This window comes from Tupaia chinensis, unplaced genomic scaffold (genome assembly GCF_000334495.1).
Source record: "Tupaia chinensis unplaced genomic scaffold, TupChi_1.0 Scaffold000622_1, whole genome shotgun sequence".
NCBI classification, from domain to species: domain Eukaryota; kingdom Metazoa; phylum Chordata; class Mammalia; order Scandentia; family Tupaiidae; genus Tupaia; species Tupaia belangeri.
In genome coordinates this window covers 6,940,505-6,964,880 of record NW_006160142.1, presented here as the reverse complement: position 1 = coordinate 6,964,880, position 24,376 = coordinate 6,940,505, and the positions used below count along the sequence as shown (strand labels likewise).

General features: G+C 39.7%; 1 protein-coding gene and 1 pseudogene across 5 annotated transcripts in view; both read left to right on the top strand.

Annotated features, from left to right (window-relative positions):
* Nucleotides 1-24,376, top strand: part of CLHC1 (clathrin heavy chain linker domain containing 1) — a 59,316-nt gene that overhangs the window by 12,084 nt on the left and 22,856 nt on the right. For 4 of the 5 annotated variants that reach the window (XM_006159034.1, XM_006159033.2, XM_006159036.2 and 1 more), the window contains exons 3-8: nt 3,553-3,740; nt 11,322-11,455; nt 12,505-12,706; nt 12,818-12,930; nt 14,142-14,226; nt 17,569-17,675. In XM_006159034.1, coding sequence (XP_006159096.1) covers nt 3,553-3,740; nt 11,322-11,455; nt 12,505-12,706; nt 12,818-12,930; nt 14,142-14,226; nt 17,569-17,675 — 829 coding nt within the window. Of the gene's footprint in view, nt 1-3,511; nt 3,741-11,321; nt 11,456-12,504; nt 12,707-12,817; nt 12,931-14,141; nt 14,227-17,568; nt 17,676-24,376 lie in introns of all 5 variants that reach the window. The other variant, XM_014591816.2, reaches the window with a different exon arrangement.
* Nucleotides 21,995-23,518, top strand: LOC102499249 (cytochrome b-c1 complex subunit 2, mitochondrial pseudogene; annotated as a pseudogene).

Here is a 24,376-nt window from a genome sequence, read left to right as displayed (position 1 = left end):
GTCGCTAAACTCCTATATAGTTAACCATGGTTCGAGTCCTGGACCTGGTGGCTTAAACTCACGCAGGGCATGTGTGCATGCGTGCCCAAGATCCCAAGAGGAGAATGGAGAAGAAATTGTGGCATGGCCATCCCCCCTGGGGGGTGATTTCTTGCTTTCTGTCTCTCTGTCTCTCTCTCTTTCTGGCAAGCACACGTGCCCTATAGCAAAAACCTCCCCCACCCCCTCCCAAAAAAAGCTATCTACTTTAAGTTAGCATGTCTATAGTAAAGTAATTTTGGAGGTGGTGTTGGTAAAGTTAATTCTCAGAGAAAATACATGGAGTTAATTAAAATATAATATCTATATCTATAGTCCATGTTTCTTTTCTCTCCCATCTTCCTAAATTTTCAACTAGACTGTTTAAATAGTACAGTGTATAATAATAACTTGTACATTTGTGTACTATAAAGAATTCTATTCTGGGGCCAGCAGGTGGTGTGGTGGCTAAGGGTGCTGGACTCCAATGTGGCCGACTGTGGTTCAAGTCCCGGATCTGGCAACGAGAGGTTTTTGCTATAGGGTGCGTGTGCCTGCCAGAAAGACAGAGACAGAGAGACAGAAAGCGAGAAATCACCCCCCAGGGGGATGGCCATGCCACAATCCCTTCTCCTCCATTCTCCTCTCGGGATCTTGGGCACACATGCACATGTGCCCGGTGTGAGTTTATGCCACTAGGTCTACGACTCTAACTGCAGTCAACTCCATGGGAGTCCAGCGACATAGCCATTATCCTATCTGCTGGTCCCACAATTTTTTTTTTTTTGAGAGGTTTTTGCTATAGGGCATGTGAGCTCTCCAGAAGACAGAGACAGAGAGACAGAAAGCAATAAATCACCCCCTGGGGGGATGACCATGCCACAATCCCTTCTCCTCCATTCTCCTTTTGGGATCTTCTCGCATGAACACATGCCTGCCATGAATTTAAGCCACTGGGTCTGGGATTCAAACCGCAGTAGACTACATGGGAGTCCAGTGGTTCAAGTCCTGGATCCAGAGGCTTGAAAATCACACTGGGTACATGTGTATGCATACCCAAAATCCTGAGAGGAGAATGAAGGAGAAAGGATTCCTGTGTGTCTGTGCTCCCTGGGGGATGATTTCTCACTTTTCCTCTCTCAGCCTCTCTTCAGTAAGTGCATATATCCAATGGAAAAAAGTCTAAAAAAAAGTAAGGAGGACCTGAAACTATATATTCTATACCAAGTCAAGAGTAGAGCTAATAACCTAGTGAGTGAAAACAAAAACTAGGAAGACAGCCGGAAGGTAATACGGAAGAGTTACGTGGGTCAACTATAAGAGAATAAGGGATAGTGGAACTGTAGTAAAATGAAGAATTAACCCAATCTAAAATTCCAGGTTTCTGATTTGGGTAGACAGGCAATATGGTTAGGTCAAAAGGCACCAAATATCTCCCATTCAAATATCTTCCCCTGGTATTTGTTGCTGATCACTGATCTCCTTATATTATTTCTTGGTGGACCAAATGTCTTCCTGGATGATTTTTTTCTAGATGTTCTCTAGCTAACAGAAAACCAGAGGAGAATAGCTCTAAAAAAAAAAAAAAAAAAATTGAAACCATACTGCTTCTGTTGTTACAGAGTCATAAGATTATACAAAATTAGAAGAAATATTTTGAACATTATCTTTAAAATTCAGTATTTAGAAATTTTGAAAGGTTTTTTTTGTTTGTTTGTTTTTTGTTTTGAGAGGTTTTCGCTATAGGGCATGAGGGCTCACCAGACAGACAGAGACACAGAGACAGAAAGTGAGAAATCACCCCCCAGTGGGGATGGTCACGCAGCAATCCCTTCTCCTCCATTGTCCTCTCGGGATCTTGGGCATGCATGCACACGCACCCGGTGTGAGTTGTAAGCCACTGGGTCTGGGACGTGAACTGCGGTTGACTACGTGGGAGTCCAGCGACATAGCCATTACGCTAACTGCTGGTTCCTGAAAGTTGTTTATAAACTGTCAAGTACTATGGAGTTTGAGCTAAAATTTTTTGATATGTAAAGTGAATGTTTGTGGAAAAATGTAAAAATAAATAAACGAAAGAAAAAATAAGATGTAGCAAAGGTAGAAAACACAAGTGCAGCTCTCAGAGAAAATTATGGATCTATCTCAACCAACCCCTATAGACAGCATTGCTTTCTAAAATCCTAATAAGTAGAATTTCGAACCTATAAATTATAAATATTTTTGGTTTTAACTTACCTAAAACTGTTTTTTTTCCTTAGAATTATTCACTTAATTTTATTTATTGTTTTTATTTTGACCAGAGAGAAACAGCAAGAGAGAGGGAAAGTGAGAAAGCAAGCCACCAGGTCCAGGACTCAAACCATGGTTAGCCATGTGGGAGTCTAGCACCTTAAACACTATGTTACCTGCTGGCCCCTAGAACTGTTTCTTAATGATTTATTTTCACATAGGTAATACATGCATAAAATTAACTCCTGGTATCCCACCCTCCCTACTTAGCATCCTGGGGATAGACATGCAATTAGGGGACCAGCCAGTGGTATATTGATTAAGGCATCAGAATCTCACGTGGCTTCCTGTGTGGTTGGAGTCCTGGACCGAGTGGTTTGAAAAACATGTTGGGCGCAAATGCATATGTGCTCAAAATCCTGAAAACAGAAAGGGAGACAGGATTGCACTGGATCATTCCCCAATGGATGGATGCTTTCTCACTCTTGCCTCTCCTTCCCACTGAAAGCATATGCACCCTCTAACAAATTGTACTAAAAAATACAATTAGAGGGCCAGCTGGTGGCGTGGTGGTTAAGGCACTGGATTCCCACATAGCAACCATGGTTTAATCCCCAACCTGACACCTTGAAAAATACGGGTTCATGTGTGTATGTTTGCCTAAAATCCCAAGAGGAGAATGGAGGAGAAGGGACTGTGACATGGCATTCCCCAAGGGGTGATTTCTTACTTTCTTTCTCTGTCTTTCTCCAGGGAGCACATGTGCCCTCTGGCTAAAACCTTAAAAAAAAAAAAAAAAAAAAAAAGAATAATAAGGTATTGAGAATATTGGTTAGCCAGTAGGAGTTGGTAAGCTAAAAACAAACAGAGACACACAAAACAACACAGGGAAGTGAAGTGAGATCTGGATTTTAAGCTCTAAATGAAGTCAGAGACTAGATGTAGAGGAAGAGAAGATATGTAATTATATTTAAAATATCTAGAATTGGGAAAATTAGACCTGGTATTAGTTTTAATTGACATATTATTTATGTATTTATACCAAGTAGAACAAAAATATGGTCTTTATCATTCTCTCCTACTTAAGCTCATAGTATCTACTGTAATAATCCACAATGATCAAGTATTCAGTAAATTGTCTTTAGTGCCCAGTCATGTTTGAGTTTACTGTAAAAATTTTAAATTTCTAATTGTTAATCATGTTTCATTCAAAAATAATTTGTAATGCTATTTGCAAGGCTTTTGGTTCATTGTCTTCTAGAAAAAAAATTCAATACCACAGGCAGAAAAATCATATTTCAGGTAATAGAATATGTCACTGTATACAAAGCCGTTCTCACTTCAATCAAAAAAGAATACGACGCCTTTATTGAGAAAATAAAGAAAGACCGAAGAGCTGTATTTAATCTTCATGGAAAACTTAAAGTTTTGGCAGCAGAGCCCACAGCTTTGATATATCACAGGAAAAGAAAAATCCAACTTGAAGCAAAGTAAGTATATTAACAATTAGCCCCCAAAAAGTGATAATTGTGACTTGACTATAATGATGTGACTCTAAACAGTGGTTCTTAGTCATTTTGAATTTTAATTTTATTTTAAAGTCATTTGTTTATGTTATTGACTCCTAACAATTGAAATTACTGTATTTTTAACATTTATTTTAAGTAAAAATTTAAATTTTGCTTGAGAACTTTATGACACTTCGTATAATTGGAGCACACTTTAGTATCATAAAATGAAGGATGCAGGTAATTACTCTAGGCAATTTCTTGCTTGAGAGATTTGATAGTACAATGTCAGGATTACTGTCTGAATTAGAGCACTTAATCCCGTGATGTGCAAGGTAAGTAACCTACTAGGAGAAGATAGAATGCTCGTGGGGGCCAGCAGGTGGCATGATGGTTAAGAGTCCTGGACCTGGTGGCTTCCTCTCTCTCTCTCTCTCTCTCTCTCTCGCACTCTCGCACTCTCGCACTCTGTCCCTCTCTGGTCAAATTAAAATAAATAAATTAATTAATTAAATGAATTCTTTAAAAAAACGGTCACTCTTGTTGTGTAGTCTTGTATTTTCAGTGTTACAATTAATGATAGATAAGTTATTTTTATAGATAATTTCAAATCAACCTGTCCAAAATTTTGGATCAAACTTATCCAAAGTTTGATCTCCATTTCTAGTAATATGGCTGACTAGATGTTCAGATAGATCTCCCTCTTGGAGAAAAATGCTATATAAGGTATTTTTTAGAAGTCTTTGCAAAAGCATCAGAAAACTGACAAGATAATAAAAGATTTTCAAAGCAAAATCTAACAGAAGACAAAAGGTAATCAGAACATGGGGCCAGCAGGTGGCATGGTGGTTAGGGTGCTGGACTCCCACATGGCCAACCCAGTCTTGGATGACACCTTACTTTCTCACCTTCCCTTTTTCTCTGGTCAAATTTTAAATAATAATAATAATAATAAATCAAATAAAATTTAAAAATAATACTTCAAAAAAAGATAACTAAAGCACTAAAATTGCTTTGGCCCTAAGAACATTTGTTAACATAGTGACCGTAAGTTTCTTTCTTTCTTTTTTTTTTTTTTTAAAGATTTTTGCTATAGGGTGTGTGTGCTCACCAGAGACACAGAGAGAAAGAGAAAGTGAGAAATTAGCCCCCAGGGCCACACCGCAATCTCTTTTCCTCCATTCTCCTCTCAGGATTTTGGGCATGCATGCACAAGCGCCCAGTGTGAGTTTTAAGCCACCAGGCCTGGGACATAAACCATGGTCAACTATGTAGGAGTCCAAAGATGTAACCGTTATGCCATCTGCTGGTCCTATGACCATAAGTTTCTGACATAGGTGATAAAAGACAAAACTTAGGATCGTCTGCTCAAGAGAAAGATAGGGAACCCATCCCATATAAAACTTAGGACAACAAAGGGACACAACCTAGTAGGGTAAACCAGGAGTAAACTACTCTATCAATATTCCCATATCTTAGTATATTCTGTGACTGTATTAAAATTCAATGAATTATAGACTTTTTTTTTGGAGAGGTTTTTGCTATAGGGTGCATGCACTTGCCAGACAGACAGAGACAGAAAGTGAGAAATCACCCCCCTAGGGGGATGGCCATGCTGCAATCCCTTCTCCATTCTTCTCTCAGGATCTTGGGCACACACATGCACCCAGCATGAGTTTAAGCCACCATATCTGGGACTCTAATCATGGTTGACTATATGGGGGTCCAGTGACATAACCATTACGCCAACTGCTGGTCCTGAAATAGTTTATAAGAATAAAATTTAAGGTGTATAAACTATATCTCAATAAAGCCATTATAAAAAGATACAGAGAATAGGGTGAAGAGGTTTATATTATATGCAATCATAGCTCTAAAATAGAAGAGAAGATGGGACAGAGATGATCTTTGAAGAGATAATAGCTGAGAATTTTCTAGAAAAGGTGAAAGACACCAATTCACAAATTCAAGAACCCAAGAAAGCCCAAACCTCGTAAGTGCTACTCAACTACAATAGATTGATCATAGTGAGGTGGTAAGAGATAAAGAGATCATAAAAGAAGCATAGAAAGGAGCAAAAATTGGATAACATTGGGACCAGCAAATGGCATAATGGTTATGTCACTGGACTCCCACATAGTTGATCACAGTTCAAGTCCTGGACCTGAAGACTTAGAACTCATGCTGGGCATGTGCGTGTGCATGCTCAAAATCTCTAGAGGAGAATGGAGAAATGATTACAGTGTGGCCGTCACCCCTGGGAAGTGATTTCTTGCTTTCTGTCTCTCTTTATCTCTCCTGTGAGCTCACGTGCCCTATAGCAACAACAACAACAAAAACTCTCAAAAAAATAATGTTGTGACCCATTTGTTTTAAGAGAATTGAATGAATTGGAAATTCACTCCTTTTTATGGCTGAATAATGTTTGGGGTGTGTATGTGTGCATCTGTGTGCACATTTTGTTTACCCATTCCTGTTTTGATGAATACTTAGGTTATTTGTTTCCTATTTTGGCTATCATAAATAATGCCTTCATGAACATTCATGTGTAAGCATCTGTTTGACTCCCTGTTTTCAGTTCTTTTGTAAGTCTGTTTACTTTTTATGTACTTTACTTCCACATAGATTTATTTGGAATAAAGCCAAGGGATATTTTATTTCCACAGTCCTCTTTTATAAATACTGTACCCTCTTACTCTGAGCCATCTATAATATATAATATATATAATATAACCAGAAGCAGGCAGTAGTTTTCTACTGACAAACTAGTTTTTTTGTTTGTTTGTTTGTTTTGTTTGTTTGTTTGTTTGTTTTTTTACGTTTTAGTTTTTGCTATAGGACAGACGCATTCACCAGAGAGAGATGGAAAGAGAGGGGAAGTGAGAAATCACCCTCCACCTTGGCAGAAGGACATGCCACAATCCCTTCTCCTCTACTCTCCTCTTGGGATTTTCAGCATGTGACAAACTAATTTTCAATATGGCAAAAATTCTGTGACATTTATGTATTAACAAAGCTTCATCAAGTTTTAGCAGGCTCACCTGAATGCTTTTTTTTTTTCCCCTAATTTTGCCATAGGGTACATGCACTTACGAGAGAGACCAAGAGAGAGAGAGAGAGAAGGGGAGAAATCTTCCTTTAAGGGGGACGGCCATTCTACAGTCCTCCTCCATTCTCCTCTCAGGCATACACACATACCCCGTGTGTTTTTCAAGCTGCTGACAGTCAACCATGTGGAATCCAGCCACCTTAACCACCATACCATGGGCTAGTCCCCCAAATGTTTTTCAACTAGACATGACTTGTAAACTTCCATATTCATTTGTGCACTGTCCAGTTTTAGCAAGAATCCAATAAGGTTGGTTAAGTCGTTATCCCTCTGCCTTGATATCTGATCACCCCCTGGCCTGCCTTCAGCAAGAATTCTATTAGGTCAGTTTATCCAGACGGCCCCCTTAACATCTGATGTTTTTTCTTAGTAATTTTCCATTCACTCGCCCCCACCCTGCTGCTTGGCTGTAAATTCGCACTTGCCCATTCCATTACAGTGGTTCCCATACCTATTGCCATAGTCCCTCTTTAATAAAGTCATCCTTACTGTGCTTTAACAAGTGTCATGAATAATTTTTCTTTGACTGTGTTAACTTGTTTTAATCCATTATTTATCTCATAGGCTACCATAACTAGGAAGGATACTTAAACATAGAAATTTGTTGAAATTTATACTACTTCTTGGTCTTAAAGATCCCTACTCTGGAAGAACTCAATTTTATCTCTGAAAAATGCTATCCTTCCTCTAGCTCTAGGATCACAATTACTGTAGACTGAATAATGGCTCCCAAAGATATCAGGTCCTAATCTTTGGAACCTAAATATAATACCCTTATTTGGAAAAAGGGTCTTTGCAGATGTGAGTAAGTAAAGACTTTGAGATAGGGAGATTATTACGTGAGCCTTAAATACAGTCACAGGTGTCCTTATGAAAGCGAGTCAGATGGATCTTTGACACAGGCAGAGGAGAAAGTGAACAGTGTGACCATAGAGGCAAAGGCTCAAACAGTGTAGCCACAGGGTGCCTGCAGCTCCTGGAGGCTGCAAAAGAGAGAATAACTTCTTCTCTAGAGCTTCTAGAGGAAACTCAGCCTTGATACACTTCGTGGGTTTTTTTTTTTGGAGATTTTTACTATAGGGGGGTGCATGTGCTCACTGGAGGAGAATGGCCATACCACAGTCCTTTCTCCTCCATTCTCCACCTGGGATCTTGGGCATGCATGCATACATGACCAGTGTGAGTTTGAAGCCACCAGGTCTGAAATTCAAACCTCAATTGGCCATGTGGGAGTCCACAATGTAACTGCTATGCCATCTGCTGGCCCTAATATGCTTTGACTTTCGTCCAGTGATACTAATTTTGAATTTCTGGCCTCTAGCAATGAGAGAGAATATATTTCTGGTTGTATGTGTATGTGTGTGTGTTTTAATACATTTTAAAAAAAAATTATTTAACTTAATGTATTTATTGGTTTATATATTTAAATTTGACCAGAGAGGGATAGAGTGAGAGAGAGAAAGTGAGAAAGCAAACTACCAGTTCTGGGACTTGAACCGCAGTGTGCCCTTAACCACCGCACCACCTACCGGTCGCTATATTATTTTTGTTTTTTATTTTTTTTGGTGAAAAATGGTTTATCAATTCAATTTTTGTATAAAACACATGGGAGGGACCAGCAGTTAGCGTAATGGCTATGTCGCTGGACTCCCATGTAGTCGACCGTGGTTCAAGTCCCGGACCCGATGGCTTAAACTCATGCCCGGTGCATGTGCATGCATGCCCAAGAAAGATCCCAAGAGGAGAATGGAGGAGAAGGGATTGCAGCATAGCCATCCCCCCTGGGGGGTGATTTCTCGCCTTCTGTCTCTCTGTCTTTCTGGTGCACAAGTGCCCTAAAGCAAAATCCTCTCCAAAAAGAAAAAAAAAAAAAAACACACACACATGGGAGAAACGTAGCTAGTCAACACACAACTGTCACCACATGAAAAAGTACTTTTATCAAACTTCGAGTCTTAGAACGTACAAATGATTTTTTTTATTTTTAAGGACCAGCCTGTAGTGTGTGTGTTTTGGATTTTTTTTAAAGAGAGATTTTTTTTTTTTTTTGGAGAGGTTTTTGCTATAGGGTGCGTGTGCTTGCCAGACAGACAGAGAAAGACAGAGACACAGAAAGCAGGAAATCACCCCCCAGGGGGGATGGCCACGCCACAATCCCTTCTCCTCCATTCTCCTCTTGGGATCTTGGGCACACACGCTCACACGCCTGGCGTGAGTTTAAGCCACTGGGTCCGGGACTCGAACCGCGGTCGACTATGTGGGAGTCCAGCGACATAGCCATTATGCTAACTGCTGGTCCCTAAAGAGAAATTTTTTGCTGTAAGGGGTGTATGCTCGCCAGAGAGACAGAAAGTGAAAAATCACCCCACCCATCCCCCAGGGCGGGGATGGCCACACCGCAATCCTTTCTCCTCTAATCTCCTCTTGGGATTTTGGGCATGCAAGCAAACGCACCCAGCATGAATTTTAAGGTTCCGGGTCTGGGATTCAGACCACAGTTGACTATTAGGGAGTCCAGAGACATAACCATTACACCATCTGCTGGTCCCCACGTAGTGTGGTTGTTAAGGTGACTGGATCCCACATGGCTAACTACCTGATTCAAGTAACAGACCCTATGTCTTGAAAGACACTTCGGGTGTGTGTGCATGGATGCCCCAAATTCTGAGATAATGAAGGAGATGGAAGTGTGAGGTGGACCTTCCCCAAAGGGGGAGGGGGAGAGGTAATTTTTCACTTTTTTTTTTTTGAGAAGTTTTTGCTATAGGGCGCATGCGCTTGCCAGAAAGACAGAGAGAGAGGGACCAGCAGTTAACATAATGGCTTTGTCGCTGGACTCCCATGTAGTCGACCGCAGTTCGCGTCCTGGACCCGGTGGCTTAAAACTCACGCCGGGCACATGTGCGTGCGTGCCCAAGATCCCGAAAGGAGAATGGAGGAGAAGGGATTGCGGTGTGGCCATCCCCCCTGGGGGGGGCGATTTCTTGCTTTCTGTCTCTCTGTCTCTCTGTCTGGCGAGTACATGCGCCCTATAGCCAAAAAACCTCTAAAAAAAAAAAAAAAGGATGGACATGAGGGCATATCCCTGGAACCTTGGAGGGTCCGGCTCCCAGGGCAAAAATTTTTTCTAAATTTTATTAGTTTTATATTTATATCTGTGTTTTTTTTTTTTTTGAGAGGATTTTGCTATAGGGTGTGTGAACTCACCAGAAAGAGAGAGAAAGACAGAAAGCGAGAAATTACCCCCCAAAGGGGATGGCTATGCTGCAATCCCTTCTCCATTCTCCTTTTGGAATCTTACATGTGTACACATGTGCCTGGAGTGAGTTTAAGCCACCGGGTTTGGTACTTGAACCATGGTCGACCTTGTGGGAGTCCAGCAATGTAACCATTACACCATTTGCTGGTACCACAAAAGTAATTTTTTTAAAAAGAATTCTTTATTTTATTTATTATTATTTTTTATTCGCTCACCAGAGAAAGAGAGACAGAGGGAAAGTGAGAGAGCAAGCTGCCAGATCCAGGACTCCATCCTCAGTCAGCCATGTGGGAATCCAGTGCCTCAACCACCATGCCACCTGTCGGCCCCACAAAACTAATTTTTGACTAAAGGGAATAGATAGAATTTTCTGGACATATTGTTTTCTTTAATATCAATTATGTTATGAATTTCTAAAAAAAGGAAGAATCATGGTATGAAATTTTATTAATCCCTTGAAAGAAAATCATTATCTCCCCCCTACCCCATAACCTAGGGAACTTTTTATGAAGAATTATTTTAATTTTTACTTATTATCTTTTAATTTGTTATAGGGCATATGGACACACCAGAGATAGAGACAGAGAGAATGAGAGGGAAAAGTAAGAAAGCAAGTCGCCAGGTTTGGGACTTGAACTGTGGTTGGTCATGTAGAAGTCCATCACCTTAACCACCAGCTGGTCCCTTGGGAGTTTTGATTTATCTATTTTTTCCTTTCAAAATATTTATTTCAAAAAGTTTTGTAAACAAGAAAAACAAAAGGCACCACAAACCCTGCCTATCTTGTAAACAGTGCAGCCTGGAGCAGTTTGTGTTCCACGACATTGCCTGGGCTGTAGCCTGGTGTGGGGTGCTGATAAACCTATGACTCCAGGCCTCAGGCCAGACCTAGGTAGAGGGACTCACTGGTGAGGGATGGTCCCTAAGCTTCTAAATTGTTCCTTATTTTCGAAGCTAGTTAACTTTTTCAGGACATTGTTTTTTAAACTTCAATCTAGTCCATAATTGTTCAAAATGATAGTTATTCAAAACAAAAATCACGATTTATTGTTTTGTCAGAAAAGTCATGACCTATTTTTCTATGCAGAAATGCATTATGGCTTTTCTGATGACCTAATAACTTGTTTTACTTTAGATCTTATGTTCAGAATTAAATTAGTTTAAAGAAATGTAAGAAAGGCTTTCTGTTTTTCAGAATGAGGAGTATTGAAAATAATTCGTTGAAGATTCAATCACAAATAGATCAAATGAAACAGCTTAGGGCAGAGTATGACACCAAAGAAGTAAAATACTGTACTTTCTCCAATGATCCTTCAAAACCTATTCCAGGTACTGTAGTTTTGTCTTAAATGTTTTAGAGGAATCCCAATTATTATGACCGATTATGCAAGTTAATATCAGTGTGCATCATACAAGTGCAGATTGTACAAACAACTTTGGTTAGGACTCTGGGTGAATGAATATAAGGGAATGGGAAAACTTTAAACAATGCTGTAAGGTTAAAAGCGTTCCAATCTGGCTGGATTATTTCAGTACAGTGCAGTGACTTTAAAGTATGGTTCCTGTGTTTCTGTGTGTATGTGTGTGTGTGTGTGTGTGTGTGTGTATGTGTGTGTATGTGTGTGTGTTATGTAATGAAGGGAAGGGAGACTGAGAGTGAGAGGACTGAAGATTTGGCAGGCATTTGCAAGCTTTGTCTTGGAAAGAATAAACTGGTTACCCTGGGCTTAGCTTAGTAGAGTAAGGGGAGATACGTACAGAGAAATCCAGTGATGCACTCCTGAGTTGTTAGACAGAGGCCTTGGTATTACTGAGTAAGTAGTTTTTTAGTGGTTTTCAGGATGTGATCATAAGGTCATTACATTTTTTTTTCAGATAAGGGTTTGCATGTTTTAAGAATAATCTTTACTGCATCTTCATTGATAATATTTAAAACTGTTAGCCATAACCACTTTTATGCTGATTTTGTTTAAATTCAGTAAGCTACAAGTACGTGTTACTATTCTGTTTTGTTTTGTGTGTGTGTGTGTGTGTGTGTTGGGAGAGGTTTTTGTATAGGGCGCGTGTGCTTGCCAGAAAGACAAAGACAGAAAGACAGAAAGCGAGAAATCACCCCCCAGGGGGTTGGCTACACCACAATCCTTTCTCCATTCTCCTCTTGGGATCTTGGGCACGCACGCAAACATGCCCAGTGTGAGTTTAAGCTACTGGGTCAGGGATTCGAACCCAGTGACATAGCCATTATGCCAACTGCTGGTCCCCGGTGCTACTATTCTGAATTAATAGTGAACTGTGTGACCTACCTTGGGAAGATTTGCTGTTTGAGTGTGAATCTCACACATGACTTAGCCCATTTTATTTTTTTCCTTTTCCTATAGGCATGACTCTCGAAGACTCTGTCAATCTAGATGCTCTCACTAAATACATGAAACATCTTCAAGATAAATATACAGAAATTAAACAAACTATGTCAATAAAATATATACCAGCTCAGAAGAAGGCTGATTTAGATGAGGAAATGATTGTGTTATTAAAAAGGAGAGATGTAGCTGAAAATCTGAACAAAGAGTTACAGTTTCGGTATGAAAGTTTTTTTTTTTTTTAATGTTTGAAATTTTTATTTATGTTCATTCTAATATTCCACCATTTGATGTTAGACTTACGTGGTGTTGATATTTCTTATATTTATAGTCATCAAAGAATGCAGATTATTTCACAAGCCCTTACTTCATGGATAGAATCTGATAAGAATAGCACAATTCAAGACTTGGTGGAGGAGATTCAGAAAACCAAAGATTTACAAGGTAGGTTATGTGTGTTTTTAATTAACACAAACAATGAAAGATTTTTTTTCAGTTGGCTAAAGTCTGGGGTTTTCTTTTCTTTTTTCTTTTGGAGAGGTTTTTTTTTGCTACAGGGTGCATGCTCTCGCCAGAAAGACAAAGAGAGACAGAGAGATAGAAAGCGAGAAATCACCCCCCAGGGGGTATGGCCACGCCACAATTCCTTCTTCTCCATTCTCCTCTTGGGATCTTGGCCACACACGCACATGCTCCTGGTGTGAATTTAAGCCGCTGGGTCCGGGACTTGAACCGCAGTCGACCACATGGGAGTCCAGTAACATAGCCATTATATTAACTGCTGGTCCCAAGAATAGGGTTTTCTTTTTTTTTTTTTTTTTTGGAGAGGTTTTTTTTATAGGCTCGCCAGACAGACAGAAAGTGAGAAATCACCCCCTAGTAGGGATGGCCACTCCACAATCCCTTCTCCTCCATTCTCCTCTAGAGATCTTGGGCACGCATGCACATGCGCCCGGCAGGAGTTCAAGCCACTGGATCCGGGACTCGAACCGCGGTCGACTACGTGGGAGTCCAGTGACATAGCCATTACGCTAACTGCTGGTCCCAAGAATGGGGTTTTCTTAGGCTACGGCTTAAAGAAAGCAAAATATTTACTTCTGCTAGTTACTTCTGTGGGTTTCTTCCTTCAACAGCTGATAGAAGATTGATAAAGAATGGGGAGAACGTTCCTAAAAAAGTTCGTGGAAAATGTGTGTTATGAAAAATTAAGTGGATTTAAATGTTCCTTTGTACCAAAATAAACATGTACTTTTAATTTTGTAAATTTAATTTTATTTATTATTTTTACTATTTTTAAATTTGCTGTAGGGACATGTGTTTACCAGAGAGAGTGAGAGAAAGGAAAATTGAGAAAGCAAGCTGCCGGGTCTAGGACTTGAATTGTGGTTTGCCATGTGGGCGTCCAGCGCTGTAACTGCCACACCACCTGCTGACCCAATAAACTTGTATTTTAACTCCATTTTTCTGTGAAGCTTTAGAACCAAAGAGAGAATACCTGTAAAGAAAGAAAGAGCCAGGGAGGCTACTCAGTTTAGAAAGAGGTTGGTGCTGATAGAAGCCATAGTAGTAAGTTGTTAGTATTCAACACCTATATGTTTATTATTTGTTGATAAATAATCTTAAATATCTTCCATTGGTATTTTTTATATTTATAGGTGACCAAGGCACTGTAGAGGAACTACTTCAAGATGATCCAAGCAGGGCAAAAGAAGCTGAAATTATGCTTTACTACATTGAAAGGCAAATATTTTAAAAGCTTTGACTTTACATGTTAAAAATGACCACATTAACCACTTACTTAGTATTTTAATGAGTCGTAGTCTCTAGCTTTTGAATGTTTACAAATCTATGCTATAGACAGAAAGAGAAAATTCTAGGTAGACTCTAGTGTATTTACCAGAGAAAATACACTAGAATTTTTAAAAAATAGATTCTTTGAGGCAAAATTAACAGGTTAAGAGTCTAGGAGCTTTTCCAGAGGAGCTAGGAAGATTGTAGTGTTGGTATAAGTTATATATGTAAATATATTCTTAAAAATTTAACTCCATTTATTTATTTATTTATTTATTTATTTATTTATTTGGGAGAGGTTTTTTCGCTATAGGGCGTGTGTGCTCGCCAGTAAGACAGAGACAGAAAGCGAGAAATCACCCTCCAGGGAGGATGGTCACGCCGCAATCCCTTCTCCATTCTCCTCTTAGGATCTTGGGCATGCATGCACATGCGCCTGGCGTGAGTTTTAAGCCACCGGGTCCGGGACACGAACCGCGGTTGACTACGTGGGAGTCCGGTGACATAGCCATTACGCTAACTGCTGGTTCCCAACTCCATTTATTTATTTACTTATTTTTTAATTCGAACAGAGAGGGACAGAACGAGAGAGAGAGAGAGTGAGAAAGCAAGCTGCCAGGTCCAGGACTTGAACACAGTTGCCCATGTGGGAGTCCAGTGCCTTTAATTACCATGCCACCTCCCGGTCCCAATTTTATTTATATTTTTCTTGCATTCTCCAACCATTAACCTAATATCAAAAACTGTTTTTGAGAATGTCATCATAATTAATATCACCCTAGCAATTTCAGTCTTTTTCCCTCCTTATTCTTTCTTTTTTAAAATGATATATTTATTTTATTTGTTATATTATTTATGTTTTAATTTTACCAGAGAAAGACAGACAGAGAGAGAGAGAGAGAGAGAGAAAGTGAGACAGCAAGTCACCAGGTTTGGGACTTGACCTGCAGTCAGACATATTGGAGTCCAGCACCTTAACCACTATACCACCTGCTGCCCCCCCCTCATTATTTCTATCCTAATGATATATTAAGGCATACTTCTTTCTGATACTTAAGTTATTATCTATGCAGGTTGACTGTCCCTAATCTGAAAATCCCACGTCCAAAATGCTCCAAAATCTGAAACGGTACTATCATATGCCACAAGTGGAAAATTCCACACCTGACCTTACGTGATGGGTCCAGTGAAAATGTACGTTCATAAAAATCATATTTTTTTCAGGATCCTTAAAGGAGAAAAAACTTTCCCTATTCCTTTTAGCTGCCATGTGTCATTCCCCAGCATACCCAGACTACCTCACCCCCACAAGCATCCCCACAAGAATTTCATGCACAAAATTGGGAAAAATATTGCATAAAATTACCTTCGGGATATGTGCTTAAGGTGTATATGAAACAAATCAAATTCATGTTTAGGGCCAGCCCTGTGACATAGTTATTAAGGGAGCTGGATCCCTTAAGGCCAACTGTACGTTTGAATTCTGAGTCCCGCCAGTCTGGAAAACACACCAAGCATGTATGCATGATGTGTACCCGAAATGCTAATGGGGTGGGGAAATAGAAGAGAAGGGATTGTGCTGTTACCATGCCCCTGTGAGGGGTGATTTCTTCCTCTCCCTGTGTCCTGTGTCTTTGTCTCTCTTTCGTGAGTACAAGCCCTCTAGTTAAAAAAAAAAAAAAAAAATTACTTTTTTTTTTGGAAGGGGGGTTTAGATTTGGGTCTCATCCCTAAGGTATTTCATTATGTTTTTGCAAGTATTCCAAAATGTGAAATCAAAAACACTCTGGTTCCAAGCATTTCAGATCAAAGAAATTCAACCTGTAATATTTATAGAAGCTTAAAGTGATTTTAAAGACGTTATTGTTCTTCTCCTTAAATTTTGCCAGAGGGTACATACACTCCCTAGGGCAAGAGAGACAGAAAGTAAAGAGAGGGAAAGTGAGATAGCCCCCAGAGGATGGTCTTATCCCAATCCCTTCTCCATCTCTCCTTTCAGGAATTAGGTCATGCATGTGACAGGTGTTTTTCTCAAGCTTTTGAGTCTAGGATTTAAACCGAGCAGTTGGCCATGTGAAATTCAGCATCTTAATTACTATGCCACGGCTGGCTCCCAAGACTTTATTCTTTAAGAGATTAATTCATAGACTATGAAGGCACTGTGTAATGAACATAAGTAATATTCCTAGTGCTACATGTTAAACAGTTGTTTTGTGTTAATTTGTTTGTCAATATGGTACAAAGAAGTGGGTAAAGATAATTTGGGGGCACCAAAGCCTGTGTTATTTCCTTATACTATTTACTTCTCTAAGTTTAACAGCTTTTTTTTTCTTTGGGAGAGGTTTTTGCTGTAGGGCGTGCGCACTTGCCAGACAGAGACAGAGAGACAGAAATCGAGAAATCATCCCCCAGGGGGGATGGCCACGCTGCAATCCCTTCTCCTCTGTTCTCCTCTCGGGATCTTGGGCATGCACGCACTTGAACCCAGCTTGAGTTTTAAGCCACCAGGTCCGGGACGTGAACTGCGGTCGACTACATGGGAGTCCAGCGACAGTCCTTATGCTAACTGCTGGTCCCTAAGTTTAACAGCTTTGATAAGAGAGGAGAACCACTGTTAAGACTGAAAGTTTTATGTATTTTGCTTAGTGGCCCCGCCCCCATCCCAGGGTTCTATATTTAATTGCAAGACAATGTAAACCCTGTTTGCCATAGTTTTACTAATTGTGAAGTAAGCTGTTTTAAAGACTTGTTGACAATAGAAGAGGAGTAGAGGCTTTTCTTCTTGTGTTAGTCTAATATTTAATTGGAAGTTTGATGCCTGGAAGTGGACATAGGCTTCTGAACACCAAGGAGACCTCTTGATCTATCTGCAATTTGGCAGCCTTTGTGTTCAATTAATATTTCTTCTAGGCTGAGTTTCTAAGCAGATTTCCCTTCTTTTCCCTGAAACCCCTGTTTCCTATGGAGATGACAGAGAAAAAAATCTGAGCTCAGTGTAAATTCACTTCTTTCTCTTCTCTGGCTTGCTCTAAGTTCTCTAAGAACAAATATAGAATCAGCTGACAGGTTAGGGTTTTATTCTGAAACTGAAACACACAAAAAAACAATAGAATGTTAGAGAAAGAATCGAAAGACTACCTTAAAGAGTAAGTCTAGCTCTAGTTTATTAGAATTGCTTTTCATTTTTCTATATTATTATGCTACTCTTTTCAGTTGGTACTAAACATTTTAAATCAGTCTTCTTTCTTTTTGTCCACTATTATAATGCATTATAAAATGCAATGACTATAGGTTCAATGAATTAATCTCACTTGGTGCATATGAAAAGGCAGCTTGTTTTGCAGCAAATAGTCCTAGAAGAATTCTTCGAAACATTGGTACGATGAATAAATTTAAGGGTAAGCATTTTACTCTGAACCTTATGTATGTACACAAGTTATTTTTTTTCTCTGATATAATGGAAAAAATATTAACCTGAAAGACTTAATATTAAGATCTGAGTTCTAGCCCTACCCCTGCCATTTCCTTAGTTTCTTTTAGCTGTAACATTAAGGGATTTGATTAGATTTTTTACATTAAGTTATAAAATATTTCCAGCATATAGAAAAGTATGAAGAAACATATTAGCAGTCATGTATTTACTGTCAAAATTTAATAAAGGAGTAAGATGGTGATGCAGTGGCAATATTGCAAGTCTCGCCTACACGGGAGGGGTCTGGATCTGTGTTTAAAGATCTCTCTGGGCATGCCGAGCACATGCCAGGGTTGGATCAAGGTATGGGGGCCTGATGGAGATGACAGTCTCTGTCTGTCTATCTGTCTCATTCATAGAAGAAATAAATAAAGTTTTAAAAAGATAAGATTTAACAAATGTTGGGGCTGGCAGGTGGCGTGGCATGATGGTTAAGGGCACTGGACTCCCACATGGCCAACAGCAGTTGAAGTTCTGGATCTGGCGGCTTGCTTTCTCATTTTCTCTCTCTCTTTCTCTCTCATTTTCGCTCTCGCTCTCACTCTGTACTTCTCTGGCCAAATTACAATAAATAAAGTTAAATAAAATAATTCTTTAAAAAAAGATTTAACAAATGTTAATGTATTATCAAATTCACTCTATATTTTTTTGAAAAACAGCTTTCTTTTAGTAAATTGAAAATTGTATATATTTAAAGTACACAGTTTGATATGTTTTATGTATATGTACACACACACACACATGCACATGCACACATGCACACCCATGAGAACATCAAAAGTTCTCTTGTGCCTCTCAATACTCCCTATGTTCCCATTCCTTCTGAGTCCTCCCTGTTTCCTATAGTTTCTCTTCCCTCCAGTGAATAGGCACCCACTAGTCTACTTTCAGTCACCACAGATTAGTTTGCATTTTCTATTGTAGAATTTTATGTAACTGGAATCACATGGTAGGTGTTCTTTTTTGACTTACTGGTTTAAAAAGTTTTTCAAAATATTTTGCCAGAAGGTGCATATACTTGCCAAAGAGACAGAGAGAAAGAAAGAGGGAGAAAGCACACCCCATTGGAATGGTCGCAGCATAATCCCTTCTTCATTTCTCCCTTTTGTGGGGATTTTGGGCACAGCATGATTTTCAAACCACCAAGTCCAGGACTTAAACCACAGTTGGTCCTGTGGGAGTCAGTGATGTAATTGCCACATCATCTGCAGGCCCCTTATGTTCCTAAGCTGTAAATCTGTACAGCATATTACTGTACTGGATACTGTGGGTGATTGTAACACGACGTAAGTACTTGTATATCTGAATATACCCAAACATAGAAAAGGTATGGGAGGATTAGAAGTCACTCTTAAGTGAGTTAACAAATGAGTGGTTAGTGAATGTGAAAGCCTAGGACTTTATTGGACACTACTGTAGACTTTATATACATTAAACTTATGCTACACTAAATTTATTAAAAATATTTTCTTTCTTCAGTTATAAATTAACTTGTAACATTTTTACTTGATGAACTTTTCAATTTTTTAAAAAACTGTTGATTCTTGTAATAACATTTAAAACATAAACACATTTACACTTGTACAAAAATATTTTTTCTTCATATCATCCTATAAGTTTTTTTTTCTTTCTTTTTTTTTTTTTGAGAGGTTTTTGCTATAGAGTATGTGTACTCACCAGAGAGACAGAGAGACAGAAAGTGAGAAATCATCTCCCCCTCTTGGGTTTTGGTCACTCATGCACATGTGCTGGCATGAGTTTTACACCGCCAGGTCCGGGACTTGAATTGCTGTTGGCTACATGGGAGTCCAGTGATGTAACAATTAGGCCATCTGCTGGTCCCATTTTTCTTGTTTTTAAGATTATGATTTTTATTTTACCTTTTTTAAAAAACATTTTTGCCATAGGTTATGGGCACTCACCAGAGAGACAGAGAGAGGGAAGGTGAGAAATCACTCCTCAGAGGATGGCCATACAACAGTCCCTTCTCTATCATTCTCCTCTTGGACATTTGGGCATGTATACACATGTGCCCAGTGTGTTTTTCAAGCCACTGGGTCTGGGACTTGAACCGTGGAGTTAGCCATGTGGGATCCAATGCCTTAACCACCATGCCACCTGCTGGCCTTATTTTTACTTTTTAAAACGTTAAAAACTAAGATACAATCGCATTAGCGTAGGCCTACGCAGCATTAAGATCATCAATATCTCTGTCTTCCATCTTCCCATCTTTTCCTACTAAAAGGTCCTTAGGGTCATTAACACCGGGAAGCTGTCATCTCTTATGATAACAATGCTTCCTTCTGGAATGTCTCTTGAAGGGCTTTCCTGAGACTCTTCTTAAGAAGATGTCATTCAGGACAGGACCAGCAGAAAGCATAATGATTGTGTCCCTGGATTCCTACATAATAGACGGTGGTTTGAGTCATGGACTGGTGGCTTGAAACTCACACTGGCTATGGGTGTGTGAGGGTGCTTTAAGATCCTGAGAGAAGAATGGAGAAGAGGGGATTACAGTATGGCCATCCCCCTGGGGGGGTAGTTTCTTGCTTTCTGCCTCTCTGTCTCTCTGTCCCTCTGTCTCTCTTTGTCGCTCCAGCAGGCACTTGGGCCCTATAGCAAAAATCTCTCTTAAAAAAAAAAAAAAAGATGTCATTCTCTTTTTTCCAGCCAGTGCCTAGTGACAGGTGTCTCTTGGGTCAACTGGCACAGGCACCACAAGACTGGGGGCAAGAGAAAATCCTACCACAAGAAGCAGATGTATGAGCCCAGACATCCCACTGCCAACACTAAGATCGGTCCAGATGCATACGCACAGTCAGTATGCAGGGAAGTAACAAGAAATACCACGCCCTGAGGCTGGATGTGGGGAACTTTTCCTGGGGCTCAGAGTGCTGTACACACAAAACAAGGATCATCGAAATTGTCTACAATGCATCTGATAATGAGCTGGTCCACACCAAGACCCTGGTGAAGAACTGCATCTTGCTCATTGACAGTACACCGCACCCACAGTGGTAGAGTCTCACTGTGCACTGCCCCTGGGCTGCAAGAAGAGGGCCAGGCTGACTGCCGAGGATGAAAAGATTTTAAACAAAAAGCAATCAAAGAAATTCGGAAGAAATATGAAAGGGAAAAGAATGCCAAAGTCAGCAGTCTGCTGAAGTAGCAGTTCTAACAGGGCGAGCTTCTTGTGTGCTTGTCATCCAGACCCGGCTAGGGCTGCTGAGCGGATAGCTGTGTGCTAGAGGGCAAAGAGTGGAGTTCTTCCCAAGGAAAATCAAAGCCCAGAAAGGCAAATCAACCTTCCAGTCTTTGCTCATGTAATAAAGATGTTTATTGTTCCATGTTGTTAAAAAAAAAAGTGTCATTCTTTTCAGAAATGTGTCCATGATGGTTTCCTTGGTTGTTTTTGTTTTGTTTTTTCATCATGGATTTGCTTGTAAGCAGATAATGCACATGAACATTCCTTTGGATTATTGAAAACTTCTTGGTGTTTGGGTCCATGTTTTCGAACATTTCAAGGACCTCATTGTTGAGGTCTGCTACACTTCTGCTAAACCCTTCACTGTAAGTTTTCTTGGAAATTCATTTTCTTCTTCTGTGGTTTCCTTTTCTCTTGCCCCTTCTAGGCAATAGTAATTTCTCAGCTCCATCATAATCTTATGGCACCACTGTTGTATATGTGGTCTGCCTTTGACCAAACATCCATTACACAGTGCATGACTGTATTCAGCTTTGTTTTAGAGTCCACATAATAAGCATGATCATGCAATATTTTTATTACTATGTCCAGCTTATTTCACTTAACATAATATCTTCCAGAGTCACCCATGTTGTTGCAAGTGGCAATATCTCTTTTTGAAGGCTAAATGATATTCCTGTGTGTGTGTGTGAGTGTATGTGTACTACATTTTCTTTATTTATTCATCCACCCATATGAATTGATGAAAGCAATTAAAGAAGACACAGATAAATGGGAAGATACTCAGATGCTCATGAATTAGAAGAACTAATATTGTTTTTAAAAAATCCATACTACTAACAGTGATATAAAGGTGTGGTGTGATCTCTATGAAGATTCCAATGGCAATTTTCACAGAAACATAATCCTAAAATTAATATGGAATCACAAAATACTCCAAATAGCCAAAGTAATTTTGAAAAAGAATAAAGTTGGATGTATCACATTTTGTGATTTCAAATTGCACAACAAAGCAGTAGTAATCAAAACAGTTTACCATCTTGCTTTCCTTCAAGCCGGCAGTGACAGAGGGTCAGAGCTGTCCTGGGCCATGAAGCTACTGACGAGAGCCGGGACCTTCTCGAGATTTTATTCCCTCAAAGTTGCCCCCAAAATGAAAGCCACAGCTGCGCCTACTGGAGCTCTTCCACATCCTCAGGACCTTGAGTTTATCAAATTACCTAATGGCTTAGTGATTGCTTCTCTGGAAAACTATGCTCCTGCGTCAAGAATTGGGTTGTTCATTAAAGTAGGCAGTAGAAATGAGGACTCCAACAATTTGGGAACCTCTTATTTGCACTGTCTTGCATCCAATTTGACCACAAAAGGAGCATCATCTTTCAAGATAACCCATGGAATTAAAGCAGTTGGTGGTAATTTAAGTGTGACTGCGACACGGGAAAACAAGGCTTACACTGTAGAATGCCTGCGGGATGTCGTTGATACTCTGATGGAGTTCCTGCTCAATGTCACCACCGCACCAGAATTTTGTCGATGGGAAGTGGCTGCTCTTCAGTCTCAGCTAAGGATTTACAAAGCTGTGACTTTTCAGAATCCACAGGCCCGTGTCATTGAAAATCTACATGCTGCTGCTTACCGAAATGCTTTGGCTAATTCCCTGTATTGTCCTGACTATAGGATTGGAAAAGTGACATCAGAAGAGTTACACTAGTATGTTCAGAACCATTTTACAAGTGCAAAAATGGCTTTGATTGTACTTGGTGTGAGTCATCCTGTTCTAAAGCAAGTTGCTGAACAGTTTCTGAACATGAGGGGTGGGCTTGGTTTGTCTGGTGCAAAGGCCAAATACCGAGGAGGCGAAATTCAAGAATAGAATGGAGACAGTCTTGTCCATGCGGCTATTGTAGCAGAAAGTGCTGCTGCAGGAAGTGCAGAAGCAAATGCATTTAGTGTGCTTCAATATGTACTCACCGCTGGGCCACGTGTCAAGAGGGGCATTAATCCCACGAGTCCTCTCTACCAGGCTATTGCCAAGGGAGTTAACCAGCCATTTGATGTTTCTGCATTTAATGCCAGTTACTCAGATTCTGGACTCTTTGAGATTTACACTATCTCCCAGGCTGCAGCTGCTGGAGATGTCATCAAGGCTGCCTATAATCAAGTCAAAGCAGTTGCTCAAGGAAACCTTCCCAGTACAGATATTCAAGCTGCCAAGAACAAGCTGAAAGCCGGATACCTAATGTCAGTTGGAGTCTTCTGAGGGTTTCCTAGATGAAGTTGGGCCCCAGGCGCTCGTTGCTGGTTTGTACCTGCCACCATCCACAGTCCTGCAGCAGATCGACTCAGTGGCTGATGTTGATGTCATAAACGCTGCAAAGAAGTTTGTTTCTGGCCAGAAGTCAATGGCAGCAAGTGGAAATTTGGGGCATACACCTTTTGTAGATGAGTTGTAATGTTGAAGTACATAGTACAGGAAAGAGCTGAACATCTCAGCCCCAAGCAGCAAACACCTGAAGGTCAAAAGTCTATAAATAAAATACTCATCCTTTTTTGTCCCCATGGGGTAAAATCTTTTAAACCATAAATACAGATAATTATTCCCAGCTGTCCTAAAGTCAATAAAACATTCTACTTAAAAAAACAAACAAACAAAAACCCAAACCAAACCAAACCAAAACAAAACAAAACAAACCAGTTTGGTACTAAAAAGGCATAGAAAGCAACCATGGATACCAGAGACAGTGTGGGAGGAGGGTGGGAGATGGCAGAGAGTGAAAGATAGGGAATCAGGGATGGGAAAAAAAACAAAATATACAGGAAACAAGAAATGGAAAATTATTTGTTGACGATAACATATGTGTTGATATGCTTGACTGAGCCAATATACAGTGTATTCTGGATGGAAAATCTCATTTTGTATGCTATAGTGATGTACAGTGAATGAATGTAAATAAATAAATTTAAATTTAAAAAACCAGTTTGGTACTGGCATAAAAACAGACATAAATCAGTGAAACAGAATCTCCCAGAAATAAACCCAAGCATATACAGTCAATATATTTTTGACAAGGCTGCCAATAAGACACAGTGGAAAAAGGACAATCTCTTCAATAAACTGCTGAGAAAGCTGGATATCCACTTGCAAAAGAAGGTGAAACCAGACGCTTGTTTTACACGATACACAAAAATCAACTCAAATGTGTTAAAGACTTAAATATAAGATCTGAAACTGTAAAACTCCTAGAAGAAAACCAGAAAAAGCTCCTTGACTTTAGCTTTGGCAATGACTTTTTGAATGGTGTGAAATAGATATGTTAATTAGCTTGACTGTAATAATGACTTTGCTATGTTTATGTATATCAAATATCATGATGTAGCCTTTTGGCTGGAACCACCATCTTCCAGTAATTCACTAAAATGAC